The 22,334-nt window shown below is 39.8% G+C and overlaps 2 protein-coding genes across 7 annotated transcripts in view; both read right to left on the reverse strand.

Moving 5' to 3' along the window:
• Positions 1–575: 575 nt before the first annotated feature.
• Positions 576–1,420, reverse strand: LOC149831795 (brassinosteroid-responsive RING protein 1-like). The gene has a single exon (XM_090012240.1). It carries the CDS (start codon positions 1,398–1,400, stop codon positions 849–851), a length of 552 nt encoding a protein of 183 aa, XP_089868366.1. The 5' UTR covers positions 1,401–1,420; the 3' UTR covers positions 576–848.
• Positions 1,421–3,681: 2,261 nt separating this feature from the next.
• LOC149831796 (uncharacterized) overlaps positions 3,682–22,334 on the reverse strand; it is a 75,918-nt gene continuing 57,265 nt past the window's right edge. For 5 of the 6 annotated variants that reach the window (XM_090014136.1, XM_090014139.1, XM_090014137.1 and 2 more), the window contains 4 exons: positions 4,857–4,907; positions 4,691–4,769; positions 4,149–4,214; positions 3,682–3,841 (listed from right to left, as the gene is read on the reverse strand). In XM_090014136.1, the coding sequence (XP_089870262.1) occupies positions 3,789–3,841; positions 4,149–4,214; positions 4,691–4,769; positions 4,857–4,907 (249 nt within the window). In that variant the 3' untranslated portion in view covers positions 3,682–3,788. Of the gene's footprint in view, positions 3,852–4,148; positions 4,215–4,690; positions 4,770–4,856; positions 4,908–22,334 lie in introns of all 6 variants that reach the window. The other variant, XM_090014138.1, reaches the window with a different exon arrangement.

Here is a 22,334-nt window from a genome sequence, read left to right on the forward strand (position 1 = left end):
CGTTTACCAGCTCTATTCGAACAGTGTCAACAAAGTTAAAGCTCGTATGAATCTGTACATAATTTTCAAACAAATTTCGTTGGCAAATACCCCACTACTTGAATTCAAGTTTGGCTCAACGGTGATTACTGATCCCTTAGGGCATGGCAGCATTTCATAAACCCCATGGCTTTGCAAAGTATTTTTATTTTATTCTCGCAATAATAGCGGTTTGATCCTCTCGGGAGGCAGGTTCATTAAGTGACCCAGTTCTTGGCAAAGGGTTCCTGGTGAAAAAAAAAAATAATAATAGTGATTTCATGGTAGTGGTTATGGATCATTTTTGGGGAAAGATGAATCTGAACGAATTTCAGGTTTTTGATCAGAGTTGAAGAAAACAGAGTCACAAAAAAGAGGCCTTTGAAATCAATTTCTCATGTTGCAGATGCATGTTACACCACCCATTTTATGTTTCTAAGCTCGTTGTTGGATCCCCGGGGGAGGTTGGCGTAGTGGGGTGAGGACTTGGCTGCTAGACAGGCAGTCAAGGTTCGATTCTCATGGGCATCACTCTTCAGAACAAGCCAACGCCCAGCAAAGGCCCCGGGGGACGGGGTCCTATCATGAAATTTCTTTGGGTTATAAAAAAAACATTCGTTGGACAAGAGTGATGGCGATTCGGGGCCAGCCCCCTCTTCTTTTACCCATCTTTACACCCAAGAGAAACCACCTGCCAAAGTATCAACCACAGTACCGTACCCAGGACGAGCTACAAAATCAATATGCCATAATTTTTAATATCTACACCCGTCTTCTTGATTAGATCGGACGGGAAAGAATAGACGGACGGAAGGAGAAGGGATTTAGTTTCAACCGGAAGGAGGAGGAGCGAAGAGAAGATCGTCCCCGAAGAGATAGAGCAGGTGCTCCACGCACCAACTCGGCTCCTTCCGATCACAATCGCCCGCAACGGCACAGACCGGCGACAGCAACGGCGTTCTGCAAAGAGGGCAGGTCTTCTGGTCATGATCCAGCCATCTGTCCAGGCACTTCTTGTGGAAGATGTGGCAGCAGTTCCTCAACTCTCTGATCTTGTCCTCCCTCCTGAACTCGTTTAAGCACACAGCGCAGGTGGTACTACTACTGCTGCTGCTGCTGCTGCTGACGCCGCAGCTAAAGCCACTTTTGTCTAGAGAAGAGAAGGTGACCACCTGAAGATTCTCTCTTATAGCCTCTGCGGAAACCGAAGGCGACGAAGAACTGGAAGGCGACTGCCTGAACTCATTATCCACAAGGTAGTCGTATAGACCGATGGATCTAAGAGCCCAAAGGAACAAACCTCTGACCGTAACCCACAACAGAGCAGCATGGTAACAGAGTTTAGTGACAAGAACGCCAGAATACTCAACAGAGAACCCCATCGTGTATACAATGCGTGTATGAGAGAGTGAGTGAGAGAGAGGAAAAGGGGAGATTGGACGATGGTGTGGTGCTGGTTTTATAGGCAAAGAATGGGGCTGCCTTTTTCTTTTGTACTGCTGTTAGTGGAGCTTTAAAGAAAGAATAATTAATCAAAAGCAAAAGCCGACAGGAAGCAGGAGGCCCGTGATCTTCATCATCCCAATCGTGAGTTAAAAAGCAAAGGAAGAGAAGTGGGGAAAAGAAGAGAGGCTGAGAAGATAGAAGTCACTCTCTCTCTTTAGTCTTGGGTGGGCATTACTTTTTTTTCTCTTGAGGGGTTGGATTAGGCTTTGCTGGCCATTACTTTTTCTTTTTTTGTTGTGGTTGGATGACTGTGACTGACACAGCCCCCACCAAAATCAATGCTTACGGAGGAAGGGATAAGGAATCTTTTGACGTGGGCTCGTGAATCTTCTACCAACAGGTTAATGATACAATTCTAACCGACCCTCCCCCACTCCACCTCCCCCTCCCAAAAAAGCTGCCCTTTTCCAAACCTCCCCCCATGTGTTGTCCTCTCCTTATTTTAAGATCCCTCTAAACAAATCCAGAGAGAATCTCTCTCTCTCTCTCTCTCCTTACCTCTGTATTCCCATCCAGTTCTTATCTCTCTTCTCGTTGTTTAACCTTGAATTTATGAAAGGCGAGGACCTGATTGATTGGTCCCTCACCCAATCGAAGTTGATTTTTACTGTTGTCAGTCAAAGGAGTTGGCAGCCCTTTGCCTTCCAAGGTCATAGCCAACTAAGACAGCAAAGAGTACTAGGAAATTAAAGAAAAAATAATAAAAAAGGAAAAAAGGAAAGCAAGTAATGGTTGGGGATACCCATGCTGCACCAATATACCTTTAGACGTAAGACACGCAGGCTGTTGGCCCTGATGGTGATGTAGCAAAACACTGAATCCCCCTTGGGTAACGAGAAGTACAACTCAGTTCCGCTAGGCTCGGAAATTGAGCTGGGGGAACCAAACTACAAGCCAGCTCATTTAGGTAAATATAATTGTTTTACATATTATATTATATATGTACATATTATGTATTTGGGATATATTTTTATATATGTATTATGCATATATCATATATATTTTTATATATTATCAAGCTTTAAAAAATATTTAAAAAATATTTTTTTTAAAAATGAACCATCTCGTGTTTGGCTCGTAACGAGCTCAGGCTCAGCTTAACTCCTGATGAGCTCACAAGCCAAGCCCAAGCCAGTTTATACCCTTGATGAGTTAAGCCCGAACAGCCCATGCTTGGCTCGTTTAGCAGCCCTATTGAAGACCAAAAAAGCCAGACATAGAAGGGCATTAGAGTCTCTCTCTCTCTCTCGGCAAAGATAATATGAAGTCGGGCAGAGGAAAAATCCCAAGTGAGCAAATGATGCTGTGTTTGGGATAAAAAATCTCGTTCTTGGGAAAATGTCTGCGAGAAGAAATCTCATGATGTTTTTGAGAAAACACATTTTTCTCGAGAGAAATCTCCAGAAAATATCATTTTACATTAAAAAGCATCACTATAAATATAAATAATATAAGCAGCAAAAAGTGCTTTTCATCAATTTTTTATGACATAGGAAAACCCACACCCAGAACCAGGTCACTTAATCAGCCCACCCCTCTCGGAAAGGTAAAACTCCGGCTTGAGGACACGACCACACCACCCAGCCTTAGGTGCCCCAACTGTGATAAATCATCGGCAGCAACCCCCATGCGCCAGTGGGATCAATCCTGGGTAGGGATGGCAGTGGACCGCGGGAAAGCGGGGCCCCGCCCTGCCTCACCCCGTTTGGACCGGTGATGAAGGGTATGAAACGGGGATGGAGGCGGGGATGAAGGTTAAAATCCATTCCCGTCCCGGGGTGGAGGCGGGGATGGACGTGCACTTTTCCCCGCCCGACCACTTTTCCCCGCAATATCCCAGCCCCGCCTCATCCCCGTTTGAACCGGGGATGGAGGACATGAAACAGGGATGGAGGATAAAATCCATTCCCCGCCGGGGATGGAGGCGGGGGTGGAGGATAAAATCTTGAGGCAGGGCGGGGATGGAGACCTTGTCCCCCGCCCCGCCCCACTGCCATCCCTAATCCTGGGCCTTCAGCTTGACACTACCCCACTGACCACATGGGTAACCACCACGGTGGTTACAAATATCAAGTAAAAAACATGATAATTCCAATTAATCACATTTTTCTCGGTATAATATCTCTCCCTTTGAAAACGTGGCGCCTTTATCACAATATTTACAAAAGTTGGTGATATTTGTAACCATGACAGTCTGTTTTGGTAATGAAATGAATAGCGTTCAACAGGAAACCCATGGTAATTAATTAACAGGGGTCCCTCCATTAATAAGTTTCATAGAGGAGCACCATCACATCATCTGCCACCATCTTTGGGCCTGTCCACAACTGGAGTCCAATAATTAGATTTGCATATGAAAAGGAAGATATGATTTACAGTCTTCCAACCCAACTTGGAAAAAAAAGAAATGAAGCTCTCTCTCTCTCTCTCGTGCATCCAAGTGATATACAAATGCCACTATAAGGATCTCACCCAGGTGGTTTCCAGATGTTAGATCATTACATGTAACCAATGGATCGAGCGCTATATAATAACAGCAACTTTTGAAGGACGTTGACAAGGAAGCAAATATCACAAGCAAAAAGAAAAGGCTGCACTAATCAAGAATTAACTCAACTACACACCTCCTGACAGCTTCTCACGCATTTTGTATTGCAACATGGTGGGAGCACAATCCAGTGGAGTTTCCCCTGTACAAAGTAATAACGAACTCTCAGATATCACAGCCACAATGACGATAACAAAAGCACAAGGTAAAGGTGGTGCATAAAGAAGCCTAAATTTCATGTCAAGAATCACACAAAATCTTTCAAAATAACATACATTGGTAGGGAAAAAGAGGCAAAAGTAGGCATGATGCTTGCATTAACAAGCACTTTTAGGCCTTTATCGGTCAAATTCTCCTTAGGAATAGCAGCTACAACATTCCAAATCTGAATTTTCTATGCATGGAATCAAAGTGGACATAAAATTTAAACGGCAAGGCAACAGGTCTGCATGCAATGGCTAAAGTCTATCATCTTTGATTGATACACTTCGAACTGAGATGCACCACTCCCAGGCAAGATCACTCTAAGCACTAGATTGTCTACCAAAAGTATTCATTCTCTTTAAGCACGGCATTTGTGAGTATTTAATAATATAGGAATGGACAAAAAGAAGCTACCCTGTGCATTCTTGTGTTCCAAGTGTGCCCCATGGTCCATGAGCATGAACACAATCTCTGTCTGATTGAAGAGCGCTGCCTGCACCAGAGGTATGGAAACTGTTAGGAAAACTCAGTCTGAGCTTGTGATGCAGCAAGGCAACAAGAAATTGTTCTGCTGTACTACCAAATGTAGCAACGACATCCCTTGCTTGTCACAGTAGTTTGCATCTACACCCTGTTAAAAATTGGTAGCCCTTAGTATAACAAACGAATTGCTGCAATTATTTCTTTTTGGTTGTATGGGCATTTATTAAAAATAGAGCAACAAGGCACAACACTGACTTTGTAAATGCCATGAATGGTGACAAGCTGGAGATATGAATTCAAAGCATGAGAATTTAATTGACTACAAAATATATAATATTAATGATCCACAGGCAATGGCTAGAGGTAGCATCAAAACTTGTTCACAAACTAATTATAGCTACATGCACACGGAAAGGAGAACTGCTTAGATGCTCATGCTTTGCACCTGGATATGGCAAAAACGACTACTTAATCCTCATACTTTTTTTATAGCAGCTAAATAGGCTGCTGTTTTTTGTTGATGCTTCTCAATTCAAATGATTAGTAGAGAATTTCTGTGGTGCTGCAAACCTTTTTCTTGCTCTTGCTTATGGTTCACATACACAAAATTTCCAATATTTTTATATACTAACAAAGATTGCAGTTTGGAATTAATTTAATGAGGAAAACCGGCATCTCATGGTAGGTTAAATATGAAGAAAAATAAGGCATCCAGACTAGATTCAACATGTGCAACAAGCAGGATATTTAAGGTATTTATATGATATTATTTTGTTTTGTATTAATCTTAATATTGTATTTAAATGATTTTAAATAAATGCATTTTCTCATTTGGTTTTTAGATCCTACTGTATATGCTTCCAGGTCTTTAATGTTTAGAATTTGAATTTGGAATTAATTTTGTCTTTAAAAGTCTGGATTATATGTTAAAGTGAGGGGATTGAACAACTTATCCGAGTCAACCCAAATTGCTCTGCATTCAGGACCATCCGGTTAGATGGCCTATCTGCATATATCTACTTTCACATTTTCATGTTCTTAGATGTCACAGAAAATTGATGCTGCATACAAATTATGACGACAGATAGGGAGTTTTAATTATTTCATTTAGAGTAGCTTTGCATTTATCGGCACATAATGTGCCCAAACCACCTTCAACAACACTTCCAGACATCCTTTATCATTATTCCACACCTCCTGTAAAACCCGCAAAAAAAAAAAAATTTGTTTTGGACCCGGGCCGGGTCCGGACCCGACCTGGGCCCCTTTTCTTTAGGGTTTTAATAACCCGACTCGAGAAGGGGATTTTTGAGAAAACCCCCTTCCCGAGCGCCGACGCCGGCCACCGCCTCCCAGGTACGCCACTCCACCTTTTCCTCCTCCCCCTCCCATCTCCCTCTCTGTCACCTCGCCAGGACGCCGGCAGGCGGCGAACGGCCCCTGCCGCGCCCTCCCACCTCCCTCCTTGCCCTTTAGAGACCCGACAGGGGGCCTACAGGGCCCCTGTCACCCCCTTCTCTCTTTTGGGGTGCGCCGGAGTGCCGACAGGGGCCAATGGCCCCTGCGGACCCCCTTTCTCTTTTTGTTGGGAGATCGGGCGACCGACAGGAGGTCGGTCGTCCCCCTGGCACTTTCCCCTCTGCCATGACCTACGTAGGGGTCGGCAGGAGACTGATGGCTCCTGCCGCCCCAATTCCTCTCTCTTTGGCAGGGGCTAGCCCCTGCCACCTCGGTGATGTCGGCAGGGGCGTGACCCCTGCCGCTTCTGTGCTGACGGCAAGGGGCTCGACCCCTGCCGCTTCGTTGCTATCGGCAGGGGCTTGCCCCCTGCCGCCTTAGTGCCGTCGGCAGGGGCTCGTCCCCTGCCGCCTCGCTGTCATCAACAATCAGGGTTTTACTCACTGTCAGTTGTTGTCGGGTAGGGGCCGAGGCCCCTGCCATTTGTTGTTTGGTCAAGAAGGGGGCCAAGGTCCCCTGTCGCCTAATTCTACCAATGCCTCGGTCGCACCATTAATTATATTAGCATAATTGAATATTTCACACTCTTGCAGATTTACGCAACGGGTCCAGTTCGCGCTCCACGGCCCGATCCTCGTATCATCTACACTCGTAGACGCACACAGCTGCACGACATCCCGAGGTAGGGTAAAGTCGCACAAAGGGCAATTGATGAACGTAATTAAGTTGAAATAATTAAGATGTCCATGCTAGTTGTACTTAGATTTATATTGCTTTTGCGTGGCGTATTATTCTTGTCTGCATGCTTATGAGTCGAGGTACGATTTTACTCTTCGAGTATTAATTTGCGTATTTGCTTATGTGTTGAAGGTGGTTTCGCACTTTTTGCAATACTTATGCCCTTAATTGCTTGCATATATACTTGCTTTTACGTTCCTATGGGTTGATGTACAATTTCATTCTTCGATTATTATTTTGCGTAGTTGTTTATGAATTTGAGGTGTGGTTTCGTACTTTTTGAAATACATATGCCCTTGTTTGCATGTATACATTTCTGCCTGCATATTTCCTTTGAGTGAGGTACGACCTCGTGTCTCATGTATTACTTATGACCTTATGTGTCTGCCTATCTAAGTGGTCAAGGTATGGTTTGACACCTCGTGTGTTACTTATGCGTTTTTCCCTCGATGTGCGGCATCGCAAGTCGAGAGTTGTTTGTTGACATGTTATAACACACTCATGGTAATTAATGTACTTACATAAATGTAGTCTTGTGCCTATCCTGTTATCACTTGTTTTCAAAACACTAGAAGTTGCACTTGTGCGCTATAGTTCTTTTAAAGAGGATTTCCTTCTGCAAACCCAGGGCTCTTCAAAGTGCACAACTTTTGCAAAGTTAAGTTTTAAGTCCTGTCGGATTTCGAAGTCACATATAGGCCCTCCCAGGTCCACACACTTGGGAGAAATATTTTATAACCCCGATTCGAGTTGCGACCCAATTCGAATAACCCCGATGAGGGGCATGAGCCTATGGATGAGTGGGGTTCTGTTGAAGGACCCATTCTTTATTTATCAATCTAGTGTCACATGTCGATACTAAGATAAATTTTGGATGTAAGATTGATAGTGTTGTGCCTTGCGTGAATGACTTAATGTGGCATTATGGCTTTTAAGGATGAATCGTGTCAAATGAGCACTCCTTTATTCTTTGGATCGTTATGAAGTTGTGTTGGGTGTTCCTTTTGAGAAGCCCCCACACCTCTTTGGTTCAGTATAGCGTACTTTTAGACATGCACAACATGTTAAGTACTTTGTTGATCGGACGAGAGATCCGAGATGACCTTGCATCATGAAATATGAAAAATGTTGTTGAAGTGAATTCAAGACTTATCTTGCCAGGCTGTGTTGTATTAATTCTTTTGCAGATAATATCTGTTGGGGTTTCTTTTGTGGAACCATTTCCCTTTCATCGTAGTCGTAGTTTTGACAAGTACGACCATACTTTTTGACAAGTACGTCTTCTTACGTTGCGATGATTGGATGAGTAGGTTGTGGCAACCTCGATGAGTGCAAATAACAAAATGTTGTGATCACCTAAATAAGTGATGTTTTCGCCTTCACCGGTAAGATACTCGAGTTGGTCGAAAGACCAGAGTATGTAGAATGAGTCTTCAGTTAACTACCCCTGATATACTCATTCGAATCGCTGACTCCTGTCAGGAGAGAGGACGGGAAGGTATAAAACTTCAATGGACAGGCCATTAATGGCAGTTACGAGCAAAAGACTCGGCTTCCCCAGTCATCGGAGTTAGAGGAATGAGACTACCATAATTATCCTAGGTGGTAGCTCTCCATGTTTGGGATGCATCCATTGTTTATGCTGCTTTGGGGATTCCTCTCTTGGTCACCGACCGTCCCCTTAGGTGCGGACTCAGTCAGCTATCCAGGTTATCATAAAATACATAGCATAATAAACCCCCGGATCAGTCTAGGCTGTTTCTAGAGTCGTGCCTTATGCGTGAAATGAAATGGGGATCTTCGAAACACGAGCTTTGATTAACAAGAGCAAGTGTCAAGAATGACACTAAAGCATAACCCTTAAAAAGGGTATAATTGAAAACAAAATAAAAATAAAAATGTATTCTTTATTGATATGAAAAACCAATTGCTTAAGAAGCATTGGAGTAAAATACAAGAGGGGCTGCACCCCTTTATATACACAGCTGAAAGAGGACTCAATAGAGCTGTTGGGCACAGTCCAACAGCTCTATTTAGAGCTGTTGGAATGTGTCAGTCCAACAGCTCTATTAAGAGCTGTTGGACTGTGTCAGTCCAACAGCTCTATTGCTAGTCAAGTCTGGACAGGACTTGACTAGCAACAGTCATTCTAGTTCAAACTGAACTAGATGACATAAAGACAAAAAATAAAAATAAAGGAAAAAAAATACAGAAAAGAAAGAAATTAAAAATGTATTTATATCTATATATAATAATATAATATTATTATATATACATATATGTACAGTTTTACATTTTAACACTCCCCCTCAAACTTACGGTACAATGAGCGAAAGTTTGTCTAAGAGAAAGTGAAATCGGGGAGCAGCGAGAGGCTTTGTAAAGAGGTCTGCTAACTGATATTCTGAAGTGGCATATGGCAGATCAATTATCCCGTGTAGATATTCCTCTCTGACGTAGTGACAATCCATTTCGATGTGTTTAGTGCGTTCGTGGAATGTTCTGTTACTGGCAATGTAGATCGCACTTTTGTTGTCACAATACATTTGTGAAGCCTTTGTTGCTTCAACTCCCATGTCAGCAAGCAGTCGTCGGAGCCAAACTACTTCCATGGTCGTGGTTGCCATGGCTCTGTATTCAGCTTCGGTGGATGAGAGAGATACCTTCTGCTGCTTTTTACACCTCCACGAGATTAATGATTCCCCTAAAAAGACACAAAAGCCAGTGGTTGAGTGTCTGTTATTGGGATCACCTCCCCAATCAGCATCAGTATATGCAATTAAATCAAGAGAAGAGGAGGAAGATAAGAAAAGTCCTCGTGAAAGAGAGGACTTGATGTATCTGATAATACGCATGACTGCTCCCATATGAACAGAAGTAGGAGCATGTTGAAATTGACTTGCTGTATGAACAGCATGTGCTATATCTGGTCTGGTAATGGATAGATAGGAAAGTGCCCCGACAAGCTGTCTGTAAGGAGTAGGGTCTGCAAGAAGTTCTCCATCATCAGTAATACCAGACCTGAAAACAATATCAAAAGCAAATTTAGTCTGAGATAATAAATATCCTCTAGGAGAATAAGCAACTTCAATGCCTAAAAAATATCTCAACAAGCCCAAATCAGTCATTTCAAAATGAGATTTAAGAAGTGTTTTGATTGTTTCAACTCCCTGTTTATCGCTTCCGGTGATGATCATATCATCCACATAGAGAAGAAGCACAATGATCCCTGCATCAGAATTCTTAATAAACAAAGCAGTGTCAGTTAAACAGAATTGAAAACCAATATCAATCATAACACGACTAAACCTATCATACCAAGCTTTTGGTGCTTGTTTAAGTCCATAAAGAGCTTTTTCTAAGCGAAGGACTTTACCCTTAGGAATACTTAGACCAGGAGGGGGTTCCATATATACTTCTTCAACTAGCTTTCCATTTAAAAAAACATTTTTGACATCCATTTGAAAAATAGACCATTTTTTGATAGAAGCTAAGGCAATTAAGGTTCGGACAGTAGTCATACGAGCCACCGGAGCAAAGGTTTCTTCATAATCAATCTCATATTCTTGGGCATAACCTTTGGCTACTAAACGGGCTTTATATCTTTCAAGAGTACCATCACTCTTGGTTTTAATTTTATAAACCCATCGACATCCTATAGTTTTCTTCCCTGGAGGAAGATCTTGAATATTCCATGTAGAAGCCTTTTCAAGTGCATCTAATTCAACTTTCATGGCTTCTATCCATTTGATATCATTTTTTGCTTGAAAATATGTGGATGGTTCTTCATATGAGTGAATTAATGCAATAACTGCCCTATATGTGGGTGAGAAAGACTCGTATGATACAAACTTTTCTGGAGGCCTCGAGATTCGGGATGATTGTCTAGTTGGAATGTTAGAATATTTCTCAAGTGCACATGGAGTATTAGACTCTTGTCGCCTGGAATATTGAATACTAGTATCTCTATGAACTTCTTCATTTTCAACATTAAGATCAATAATTCTTGGATCATCATCAAAGTTACAATCAAGGTCATATTCATCAGATGTTGATGTTAGATCTAGCAAAAAGGAGTACTCAGTGACGTCTTTTAATTTTCTAAAATCAAAGAAGCTCTCCTTTTCAAGAAAGGAAACATTTCTAGACACATATAGTTTATTATTTTTGAAGTCAAAACATCTATAACATTTCTGGTTTTCAGCATATCCTAAAAAGGCACAGGGAATCGCACGAGGGGAAAGTTTATCATTTTTGTCAGTAAATATGAAACATTTGCACCCAAATATTTTTAATCTAGAGTAGTCTGGAGAAATGTTCATAAGTTTTTCAATGGGAGTGATATTTTGTAACGAAGAAGATGGCATCCTATTAATGAGATAGGTGGCAGTTAAGGCAGCTTCTGCCCAAAAGTCTTTAGGGACTTGATTTGCTATTAATAAAGTTCTAGTGGTTTCTATAATATGGCGATGTTTTCGTTCTGCCAGTCCATTTTGTTGAGGTGTATAAGGACAAGATCTTTGATGTGTGATGCCATGCAATTTAAGATAATTTTGAAAATCTGTGGATAAAAACTCTCCCCCTGAATCTGTGCGAAAAATAGTAATATCATTTTGAAATTTGTTTTTAACCATATTATGAAAAGTTTGAAAGTATGAAAATACTTCAGACTTATGTTTGAGAAAGTACATCCACGTATGTCGGGAGAAATCATCGACAAAAATAACATAGTAAACAAATCCTCCTTTAGAAATTACTGGTGCAGGACCCCAAACATCCGAGTGTATTAATTCAAGTGGTCTTGAAGATAAAAAGGTTCTGTTCTTAAATGGTAATCTTTTCATTTTGCCGAGAATACAATCTTTACAATCAAATGATTCAGAGTTACAAAATTTCCCTAGATTTGGAAAATGTTGGATTTTGGCTATATGTGGGTGACCAAGTCTCTTATGCCACAGTTCCAACTCTATTTTTTGAATATTATAACAAAAAGCTTTCTTCGGCATTTCCAAAAAATCCATGTAATAGAGTCCTCCTTCTCTATGGCCTTCCCCAATCAGCTTGCCTGACTGGCGATCCTGTACCCAACAACCATGAGAAGAAAAAGAAATATTACACCCATAATCAGAAATTTGAGATACAGATAAAAGATTTAAATTTAATTTGGGAACATGTCTAATTTCTGGAATAAAAAATTTTTTTTGTTTTATAAATTTTTTCAAAATCTCCTATTCCTTCTATTTCAAGAGAAGTCCCATCAGCAGTAAAGACCTTTGACACACTTGTTTTATTTTTAACACATTTGGATAGACTTTGATTATTTGGGGTCATATGAAAAGATGCACCGGAGTCAAGAAGCCAAGAAATTTTACCTAAATCAGAAAAAGATGAGGCTGCTGCGCCGGTTGAAGCTTCAGATGAGGAAGAGGCACCTTTGATGAGAGGCTGAAGGATCTCCATTAGTTGGGTCAGGGAAACTGGTGCATCCTGATCTTTAGGCTCCGATCCAGCAATTGCAGCTCTTTTTTCTCTCAGCTCCCTAAGTTTGGGACATTGTGGCCTGTAGTGTCCCGGTTCATGACAGTGATGACAAATAACTTTCTTCTTATCATAGTCACCATTTTGTCGGTTAAAGTGAGGAGGCCTATATGATCGAACATGATTCCCTGGTCTAGACACGGCTAAAACGGAATCATCTTCAATTTTTAAAGAACCTTTCCGGAGACGATTTTCTTCCATTGTTAACTCTTCAATAGTTTCAACAATAGAAGGAATTTTTCCCCGGTGAAGTAGGGCCGATTTAGTGGTTTCAAATTCCGGCCTTAATCCAGTGATAAACTGGTAAAAATGTTCAACATCGAGTTGTTTCTGACGAAGCTCGATGTCTTCGGCACAATGCCACTTTGGTTCTAAAAGGGAAAGTTCTTCCCAAAGTTCGGACAACCCATTGTAATATTCACGAATAGTTTTGTCTCCTTGTGTCATCATTCGAACTTTTTCTTGGAGGTTGCACACGTGTGCAATATCTTTAAGGGAATACATATTCTTAAGGTATTCCCATGCCTTATCGGCATGATCAAATTTGGCAAGACTTGAGCATTTTTTAATGTCAACGCTATTGATAAGCCATGACATTATCTTCGCATGAGATATTCTCCATTCTTTCCATTTCTTCTCGTATGAGGCAATAGCCTTGATTTTCTCTTCTTCCGATAGAGGGACGTCTTTATCTCCCTCCTTTTTAGTAAGAGATAGCTTAGGTTCCGAATCGGAACCATCCACAATCCCCCATAAGCCTTTTCCCCATATATGGTGCTTCATGATTGAAGCCCATGTTACATAGTTCATATCGCTTAGTTTCATAGGCATGATGGTGACTTTATCATTGTCATCCATCGATTACAAGGAGAGAAAGAATAGGGATAGAAGAGAAACAAGAAGGAAAATGAGAAAAAAAAAAAACAATACAACAAGATGTGAAATCTTCTCCAATGAAGTGATAAAACACTTCTCTTCAAGTGGCGAACACTTTTGCAAACGGGCACGGAAACCGAGGCAGCTTTTCCTCAAGATTTAGTACTTCCGCGGCTCTGATACCATGAAATGAAATGGGGATCTTCGAAACACGAGCTTTGATTAACAAGAGCAAGTGTCAAGAATGACACTAAAGCATAACCCTTAAAAAGGGTATAACTGGAAACAAAATAAAAATAAAAAATGTATTCTTTATTGATATGAAAAACCAATTGCTTAAGAAGCATTGGAGTAAAATACAAGAGGGGCTGCACCCCTTTATATACACAGCTGAAAGAGGACTCAATAGAGCTGTTGGGCACAGTCCAACAGCTCTATTTAGAGCTGTTGGAATGTGTCAGTCCAACAGCTCTATTGCTAGTCAAGTCTGGACAGGACTTGACTAGCAACAGTCATTCTAGTTCAAACTGAACTAGATGACATAAAGACAAAAAATAAAAATAAAGGAAAAAAAATACAGAAAAGAAAGAAATTAAAAATGTATTTATATCTATATATAATAATATAATATTATTATATATACATATATGTACAGTTTTACATTTTAACAATGCGTACCCGCTTGGCCAGTTAATATCGAAACATAATTTAAATCCGATCACACAATGTGTTCAGTTATGCACGTATGAAAGTTATAGGGTACAACAGGTTCAATACTTACGGAATTGTGTGTGTGGTTGATGAAGCATTGTATTTTGCTAGTTAACTTTCTTGTGCAGTGCTTTGCTTGTAATAGTTAGCCTACTTGTGCCAGTAAAATACTTGTAATAATTTTAGCATTGTGCTCATGATAGTTGCTCTGTGAATCTGTTGAAATTAAATTGTTATATAATTGTCTGTCTACTTGACATATTAAATTCTTCTGCTTAATTATGTTCAATATTGTCATGTCTGTGCACCTACCAGTTTTTAGCGAAACTGACCCATTTTATGGGCAGGTAATGGATAGGTAATACAGTCTGCGATGGCACGATGACGTGATGAGATCAAGATAAAACTCTTTCCCTGACGTTTCGCTCCTGAGGACATGTTGGTAAATTTGGTATAAAGTGTGTTTCAAAATTTCTCTTTTATTAAACCGTGAGTTAATAAAACTGTTTTAGTAAGCTTCTTCTTGGTTTCAACAAACGAATTTTCAATTATTGAAACTCCATTTCTAAACCATTTGATTTCAATGGTTGTGCGAGATTTGACAAAGAAAAGTTTACGCTGTAATGCGCTCAAGGTCCATTGACTTGTGGTTTTAAAAATATCATTTTCCGCTGAAGTATTATTTAAACTCTGATTATTGTATGATTTCAAAGCTTTCTAAACTATTATAAAAGTTACAAGTCCTGGATTTTTGGGGCGTTACAACTTGTTATCAGAGCGACATGGAAAAATAGTGATTCTTGATCATCCGACATCTGCATCGCACAGTAAGTACTATTGATTTTGTTGTTTTGTACTTAATTTGATTAAAATTTTTTGCTTCGATTTAGATGTCGTATAATGAGATGAGCGAGGCAATAAATGTTTTGACCGGAGCCGTTATTCATCTCCAATCTATGGTTCAGAACCTGAGTCATAGTGTGGCTTGTGAGAACACCTTCCAGGGTCAGTGCGATAAATAGATGGATAACCATCAAGTTACCCCTAATCTATTGTACCCTCGAAATTCTATTGTTTGCTCTTTCTGTGGTAACGTAGACCATTCAGGGAAAGAATGCCGCCATAAGCGAAAGTACGATAAGTGACAACTGGCCACACACGGCTTGGAACAAGGGAAGCAAGTTAAAGATTTTCAAAACAAAAAGTCAATTAGCAAATGCCGACTTGCCAATGATATAATGCAGGGTTCCCCATCTAAGAAACAAAAGCAAGGCAAATGAATCAAACTACATCGATCGTCTAGTCGTAAATGCTCGAAGTGTAATTATGGTCATCCGAGACAACTATGCCCTCGAGACACTGGAGGTTGTTTCTATTGCGGAAAGATGGGGCATTTCGCCAGAGTTTGTCGCAAGAAGGAAGCAGATCTCAAGAAGCGAACCTCGAAGGAAAGCCAACAACAACCCGAGCTGCCTCACTAGTAGCAATGAAAGTAGGGAACCATGTTTATTTTCATCATGACGGGTTAGGTAGAGAATTAGCAAATAGACACTTTAATAAGTTTGGGTAAGACTTTTTATTTTCCAGTACGGATCCTGTCAAGTAAAAGTTTATTAATGAAATTACGTATGAATTTTGTTCAACCTAGACCCTTATGATTATGATGCTTATGCAGGTAAATGACATGTTACGCCTACAACTGATTAGTTTTTGAGTAGTTGACTTGTTATGCCTACAAATGATTAACTTTTAGGTGGTTGACTTATACGCCTACAAATGATTAGTTAGACTATTTAGAGGAATGACACCTCACGACTACAAACACTTAGTTTTTTATGATACATCACGCCTACATAGCTGTGTTGCAGAGGTTTGCATTATGATTGTTTGTGAGAATATATCATACCTGTATAGCATGATTGATGGATATCATATTGGACTAAAATGTCTTGTAGATCTGTGCGTGTGTTTCACACTAATATGGTCGAATGCGATGTGCTTTGAGGTAAAAAAATATGCATATGATGGTGCCATGATTTGGATGTCTTAGATGCATATATGATTTGAATCCTGTGTGCAAGTTACGTATCTTGAGGTTTAGTAAGATTCTTGATATATACATGATCACATTGTATAGAATTCATGCCTTGAGGTTAGATTTGGATAATGCAATGCTCTTGGTGGCAATGATATAATGCATAGGATAATATGCTTTTGTATGATATGATTGAAATACATGTGATCTGAAATTTTGAAAGTATGCGTTATATGTTTAAGTGAGCTATGGTTCATGGAACCTTATTGGTGAAATGGGTGATTTTATGAATTGAATACCAGATGAAGTGATGATGCATATTGATGATATATATATATATATATATACTTTTGCCCATTATTGGTGGCTATCGACCTTGTGAGTCGTCGTTTGTTTTGATGCATGCATCATTGATTTCGGTACCTGTTGAGGACCTTGTCCGCAAAGGATTCTTTGCGAGGGCATGTATGATCAAGATCAGGTAATCCGACTAGAGTGGTGAATCTCTGTGAGGAAATACACTGTCCAAGATCGGGTAGCCGCAAAGACGGCGAATTCCTGTGATGAAGTATATTTGTCCAAGACCAGGTAAACCATCTAGGGCGGTAATTCCTTGTGAGGTCGTACATTTCCCAGATCAGGTGATCCAACGTGGAACTTGTAGATTTTGATTTCGTAGAGAATTATGGTGTGTTATGATGCTCTTCTGAGAGCATTTGTTATAGCCGGTTATGAATCTTTAAATTTGGCTTTCTATTGTAGCATGATTATATACTGATTTTAGATTAGAGAATCAGATCCTTGCTGATTCTAGATCTTGATACGAGGTTATGTTTTTGTCTTCTATGAAAGTTAGGGCCATTCTACGAATGATAACTTAAGCGAAGATAGGACAACTGGCCATGTAAGGCCTTGGGTTATGGGGATAAGTTGAGGCTATTCCGGACATAGAGTCTGTTAGAAATAGTAAGGGTAACGAACAAGAACCTGATTATGATAAAGTACAGAAACCTCCGTTTAAGGAACGTAAACAAACTAGAGCAATGTCTCGTTGTGTCTCTTCATTCGTATCGAATCTAGTAGAAGGTGACGAATAAAATTTCTTACAGTCATCTGCCAGACCCTTTTTGTGACTCCATATAAACTCTTGCGAAGACATAAATTATTAACAAAATCACTCACATTTTGTTCAATCGAGTTGGCTTCGAACCTTTCTCAGGAATTTATTATGTGCTATCCTGACTACTTTAATAGCATACGTGTTTTGGATCACTCACACATTTAGTGCATCCTCGTTAACAATGATTAAATAAGAACCAAATTGCTACAGATAATCTTTTAATAAATATTTCGCGAACGAAATTCTTTTAAGAGGGGTATGATGTAAAACCCGCAAAAAAAAATTTGTTTTAGACCCGGGCCGGGTCGGGTCGGGTCCGGACCCGGGCCCCTTTTCTTTAGGGTTTTAATAACCCGACTCGAGAAGAAGATTTTTGAGAAAACCCCCTTCCCGAGCGCCGCACCCCCTTTCCCCCCTTTGTTTTCAGGTGGATTGGGGAAACCCACCGGGGTTTCCCCTTTCATCGCCCCCTGGGGCCTTTAAGTTCCTCGTGGGAGGGCGAGGGGAGTCATGCCTCCCTCTCGAAGCCCTTCGCCCCCCCCTGTGCCGCCTCCTCCTTCCCTGCGCACGCCACCAGCGCCGCCCTCGATCCCCTCGCGACGACTCCGCCTCCTCCTTCTCTGTGCTCGCCACCGCTGCGCCCCGCGCCGACGCCGGCCACCGCCTCCCAGGTACGCCACTCCACCTTCTCTTCCCCCTCCCATCTCCCTCTCTGTCACCTCGCCAGGACGCCGGCAGGCGGCGCACGGCCCCTGTCGCGCCCTCCCACCTCCCTCCTTGCCCATTGGAGACCCGACAGGGGGCCTACAGGGCCCCTGTCGTCCCCTTCTCTCTCTTGGGGTGCGTCGAAGTGCCGACAGGGGCCAATGGCCCCTGCGGACCCCCTTTCTCTTTTTGTTGGGAGATCGGGCGACCGACAGGAGGTCGGTCGTCCCCCTGTCACTTTCCCCTCCGACAGGAGCAGCCAAATAAAGGCTTAAAGGCTCCAATATAAGTTTTAAATTCTTGGGGTGAAGGGCCCAGTCCTGATGTAGGTTCGTCTCTGCTTATGGGTCCAACACAAAGGGAATATCAAAATAGGTTACTTAAGGGCTGAAACACATAAAAAAAGTATCTTGTATTAGGGAAATTCCCTTGAGAGAAGAATACATGGAGTGAAGAGGCACACCCCTAAATATACAACTTGAGAGTTCTCTATAGAGCCATTGGGATCTACCCAATGGCTAGAAATATAGCCGTTGGGTAGGGTCCAACGACTATATATTGTTCCCAAAAATCCCTTTAGGCTGATATATATATATATATATATACACACACACGCAAACTTACGGTGGGATCACCAAAAGTTTGCCCAATAAGAAATGAAACCTTGAGGAAGGCAAAGCTTTTGTGAAGAAGTCTGCAAGCTGATATTCTGAGGTCATATACATTAGCGAAATAGTCTTATTAAAAAATTCTTCTCTAATATAATGATAATCCATCTCAATGTGTTTAGTGCGCTCATGAAAAATGTGGTTTCCAGCAATGTAGATGGCACTCTTATTGACACAACATAATCGTGATGACTCTATTATAATCACTCCCATATCCTTGAGAAGACATCTCAACCATAAATTTTAGATATAGTAGTTGTCACGGCTCGATAATCAGCTTTTGTACAGGATAGATATACTTTTTATTGCTTTTTACACTTCCATGATACCAAAAAATCTCCTACAAAAATACAGAAACCAGTAATTGAGCGTTTGTCATTAGGGTCTCCCCCCAATCAGAATCAGAGTATGCAATTAAATCAAGAGGAGAAAAATATAGAAATAATCTTTTAGAAGTAGAATTTTTTAGATATCAGACAATACACATAACAGCATACATGTGCACAATGGTAGGAGAGTGCTGAAATTGACTGGTCGTGTGAACCACATGTGATATGTTCGGTCTGATAATAATCAAATATGTCAATCCCCAATCATCTGTTGATATAGAGTGGGATCGTCCAGTAGAGTTCCATCATCAATTTTCATCTTTAAGTTTATTACTTCGGGTGTATTCACTCTTTTGTCATCAGTGATTCCATACCTGTCAATAATTTCAACTGCAAATTTGGACTGTGATAACAAGTATTCTCTAGGAGAATATGCAACCTCAATCCCTAAGAAAAACCTGAAAAAACCATGGTCAGTCATTTTGAAATTTTGTTTAAAAATAAATTTAACTTGATCTACTCTCTTCTTATCTCCTCTAGTGATGAGCATATCATCAACATAAAACAGTAGGATAACGATACCGGCAACGGAATGCTTAACAAACAAAGCAGTGTCAGTGTAACAAGAAATATATCCAAGTTTGATTATAACAGAACTAAAGCGATCATACAAAGCCCTTGGAGCCTGTTTAAGACCATATAAAGTCTTTCTAAGACGAAAAACTTTTCCCTTAGGGACATCATATCCAGGGGGTGAATCCATATATACTTCTTCCTTTAATTCACCATTTAAAAATGCTTTTTTAACGTCCATTTGATAAATTGGTCATTTCCTAAGAGCAGCTACAATTATGAGAATTCAAATAGTGGTCATCCTAGATACAAGAGCAAATGTTTCATCGTAGTCAATTTTATATTCTTGAGCATATCCTTTGGCTACCAACCTAGCTTTATGTCTTTCTAGAGTTCCATCACTTTTAGCTTTAACCTTAAAAACCCATCTACAACCTATTGTTTTCTTATTGATTGGTATGTCTGACAGTTCTCAAGTTTTGGATTTTTCTAAGGCTCTAATCTCTTCATTCATAGCATATTTTCATTCAGGATATTCCTTTGCTTGATTATATGTATTAGGTTCAAAATACAAAATGATTTTTGCTAAACAAGCTCGACAATGACGCTCAAATGATTCATATGGCACAAACCTATCTGTGCTCTATACAACCTTTCTGAGTGCATAATGGTTATAGTTTCTTGTTCTTCTATCTTTGAATATTTTTTCAAGGCATTCAATTTTTTATTATCTTTTTTCTTTGATATTGAATAACTTTTGGGTGATCTTGGGATTTATTGTTAGGCTGAGATTCATTGCAAATTAAAATTTCAATATCTATACTTGGTGTGGCATTTTTTCAGGATCAATCTCTAAAAATTTATTTTAATTCTCATTTTTTGATATGTTAGTATCAAACCCATTTTTTCTGTTCTAAAAAGGTAACATTTCTAGAAATATATAATTTGTTATTTTCAAGATCATAACACCTAAATCCCTTTTGACTTTCTCCATAACTTAAAAACATACATGGGATAGCTTTTGGAGATAATTTATCATTTTTGTGAGTAAGCACAAAACATCTACACCTAAAGATTCTTAGTCTAAGATAATCAAGCATAACTTTATAAATCTTTTCTTATGGTGAAAGAGAAGGTAATCTATTTATAAGATATATATCAGTAAGAGCTGCTTCAACACAAAAATATTTTGGAACACACTTAGATATGAGTAAGGTTCTACTGGTCTCCATTATATGCTGGTGTTTCTTTTCGGCTAAACCGTTTTGCTGTGGTGTATTAGCATAAGACTTTTGGTGAAAAATTTCATTTTCTCTTAGATACTTTTGAAAATCATTAGACATATATTCCCCCCTAAATCAGAATGAAAAATAGATACATTGGTTTTCAAAAGATTTGTGAATAACTTATAAATTTTTTTAAAATTCTCAAATACTATATATTTATGTTTGAAAAAGTATATCCATGTAAAGCGAGAGTAATCATCCACAAAGATAACATAATAAGTATATCTTCTTTTAGAGGCAGGGCCTCAAACATCAGAGTGAATCAATTCAAGAGGTTTAGAAGCAGAAAAAGATCTCTCATGATATGAAATCGATTTCATTTTAGCAAGAATTCAATTAGTACATTGAATTTATTCATTACAAAATGTCCTCAGATGATGAACACTGAATAATTTATACATACTAGGATGACCTAGTTTTTTATGCCACAAAAATTTATCCAACTTTTTAACATTAAGACAAAAAGTTCTGATGAAAAATTTCAACTGATCCATGTAATACAAGTCTCCTTTATGTTCTTCTCCAATCTGCTTCCCGGATTGGAAATCCTGTATTAAGCATTGGTTAGACGTAAAGGATACTCTACATCTATGATCAATGACTGAGAAATAAAAAGCAAATTTATATTTAGTTTTGGAACAATTCTTATTTTTAGAATACTAAAACTGAAAGATTTTTCAAAGTTTCCAATTCTTTTAATATCAAGAGAAGTTCCATCAGCAGTAAACACATTTCTTTACTAAAAATATTACTACAATAAGAAAGAATAGATCTATTATAAGTCATATAAAATGAAGCGCCTTAATCTAATAGACAAGGAGCCATACCCGAAGGAGAAGAGGTGGAAACAATGGCACCGGTCATGGATTATCCTTTGAGAAGAGGTTGCAAAGCTTCCAAAAATACATGCTCGAAATAGATTGGGTTGAAAATTCTTGATCAGCTTGTGAAGTTCCAACTGAGGTAACCTTGCTTTCATCTTTTGACTTAAATTCAGGACAATATGGTTTAATATATCCTGGTTCTCCACAATTATGACAAACAATAATGCTTCTTTTCTTTCCATCCCTTTTTTCTTTATACACACAATTTTTCCTATAATTGTTGTTATTCTTATAGAAATGTGGTGGCTTGCACGTATGAGTGTTGGCTCTAGGTTTTGAAACAACCAATACATTGTCTTTGTCTTCTCTTGATTCATTTTGAGACCTTAACCTAGTCTCTTCCATGCATACTTGAGCCAAAACCTCTTAGATAAGAGGAAACTCATCTTATCTACTATGAATAATGTTATTCCTCATTTACTCAAATTCAGGTTTTAATCCCCTCATAAATAAAAAAATTTGCTCATTATTTATGTAATAACCCGTAAAAAAAAAAAAAGGTTAGGATTCGGGTCGGATCCGGACCCGGACCCAATTGAGGCACCGCCTCCCTCGTGCCTTCTTTAGAAAATAAGGCAGGGGGTTTCAAATACGACCCCCCCCCCCTCGCTGTCTCTCTCCCTCACCGCCTCCCTACTCTCCCTCGCTCGTCTG

This window comes from Nuphar pumila, chromosome 7 (genome assembly GCF_984573655.1).
Source record: "Nuphar pumila chromosome 7, dmNupPumi1.hap1.1, whole genome shotgun sequence".
NCBI classification, from domain to species: Eukaryota; Viridiplantae; Streptophyta; class Magnoliopsida; order Nymphaeales; family Nymphaeaceae; genus Nuphar; species Nuphar pumila.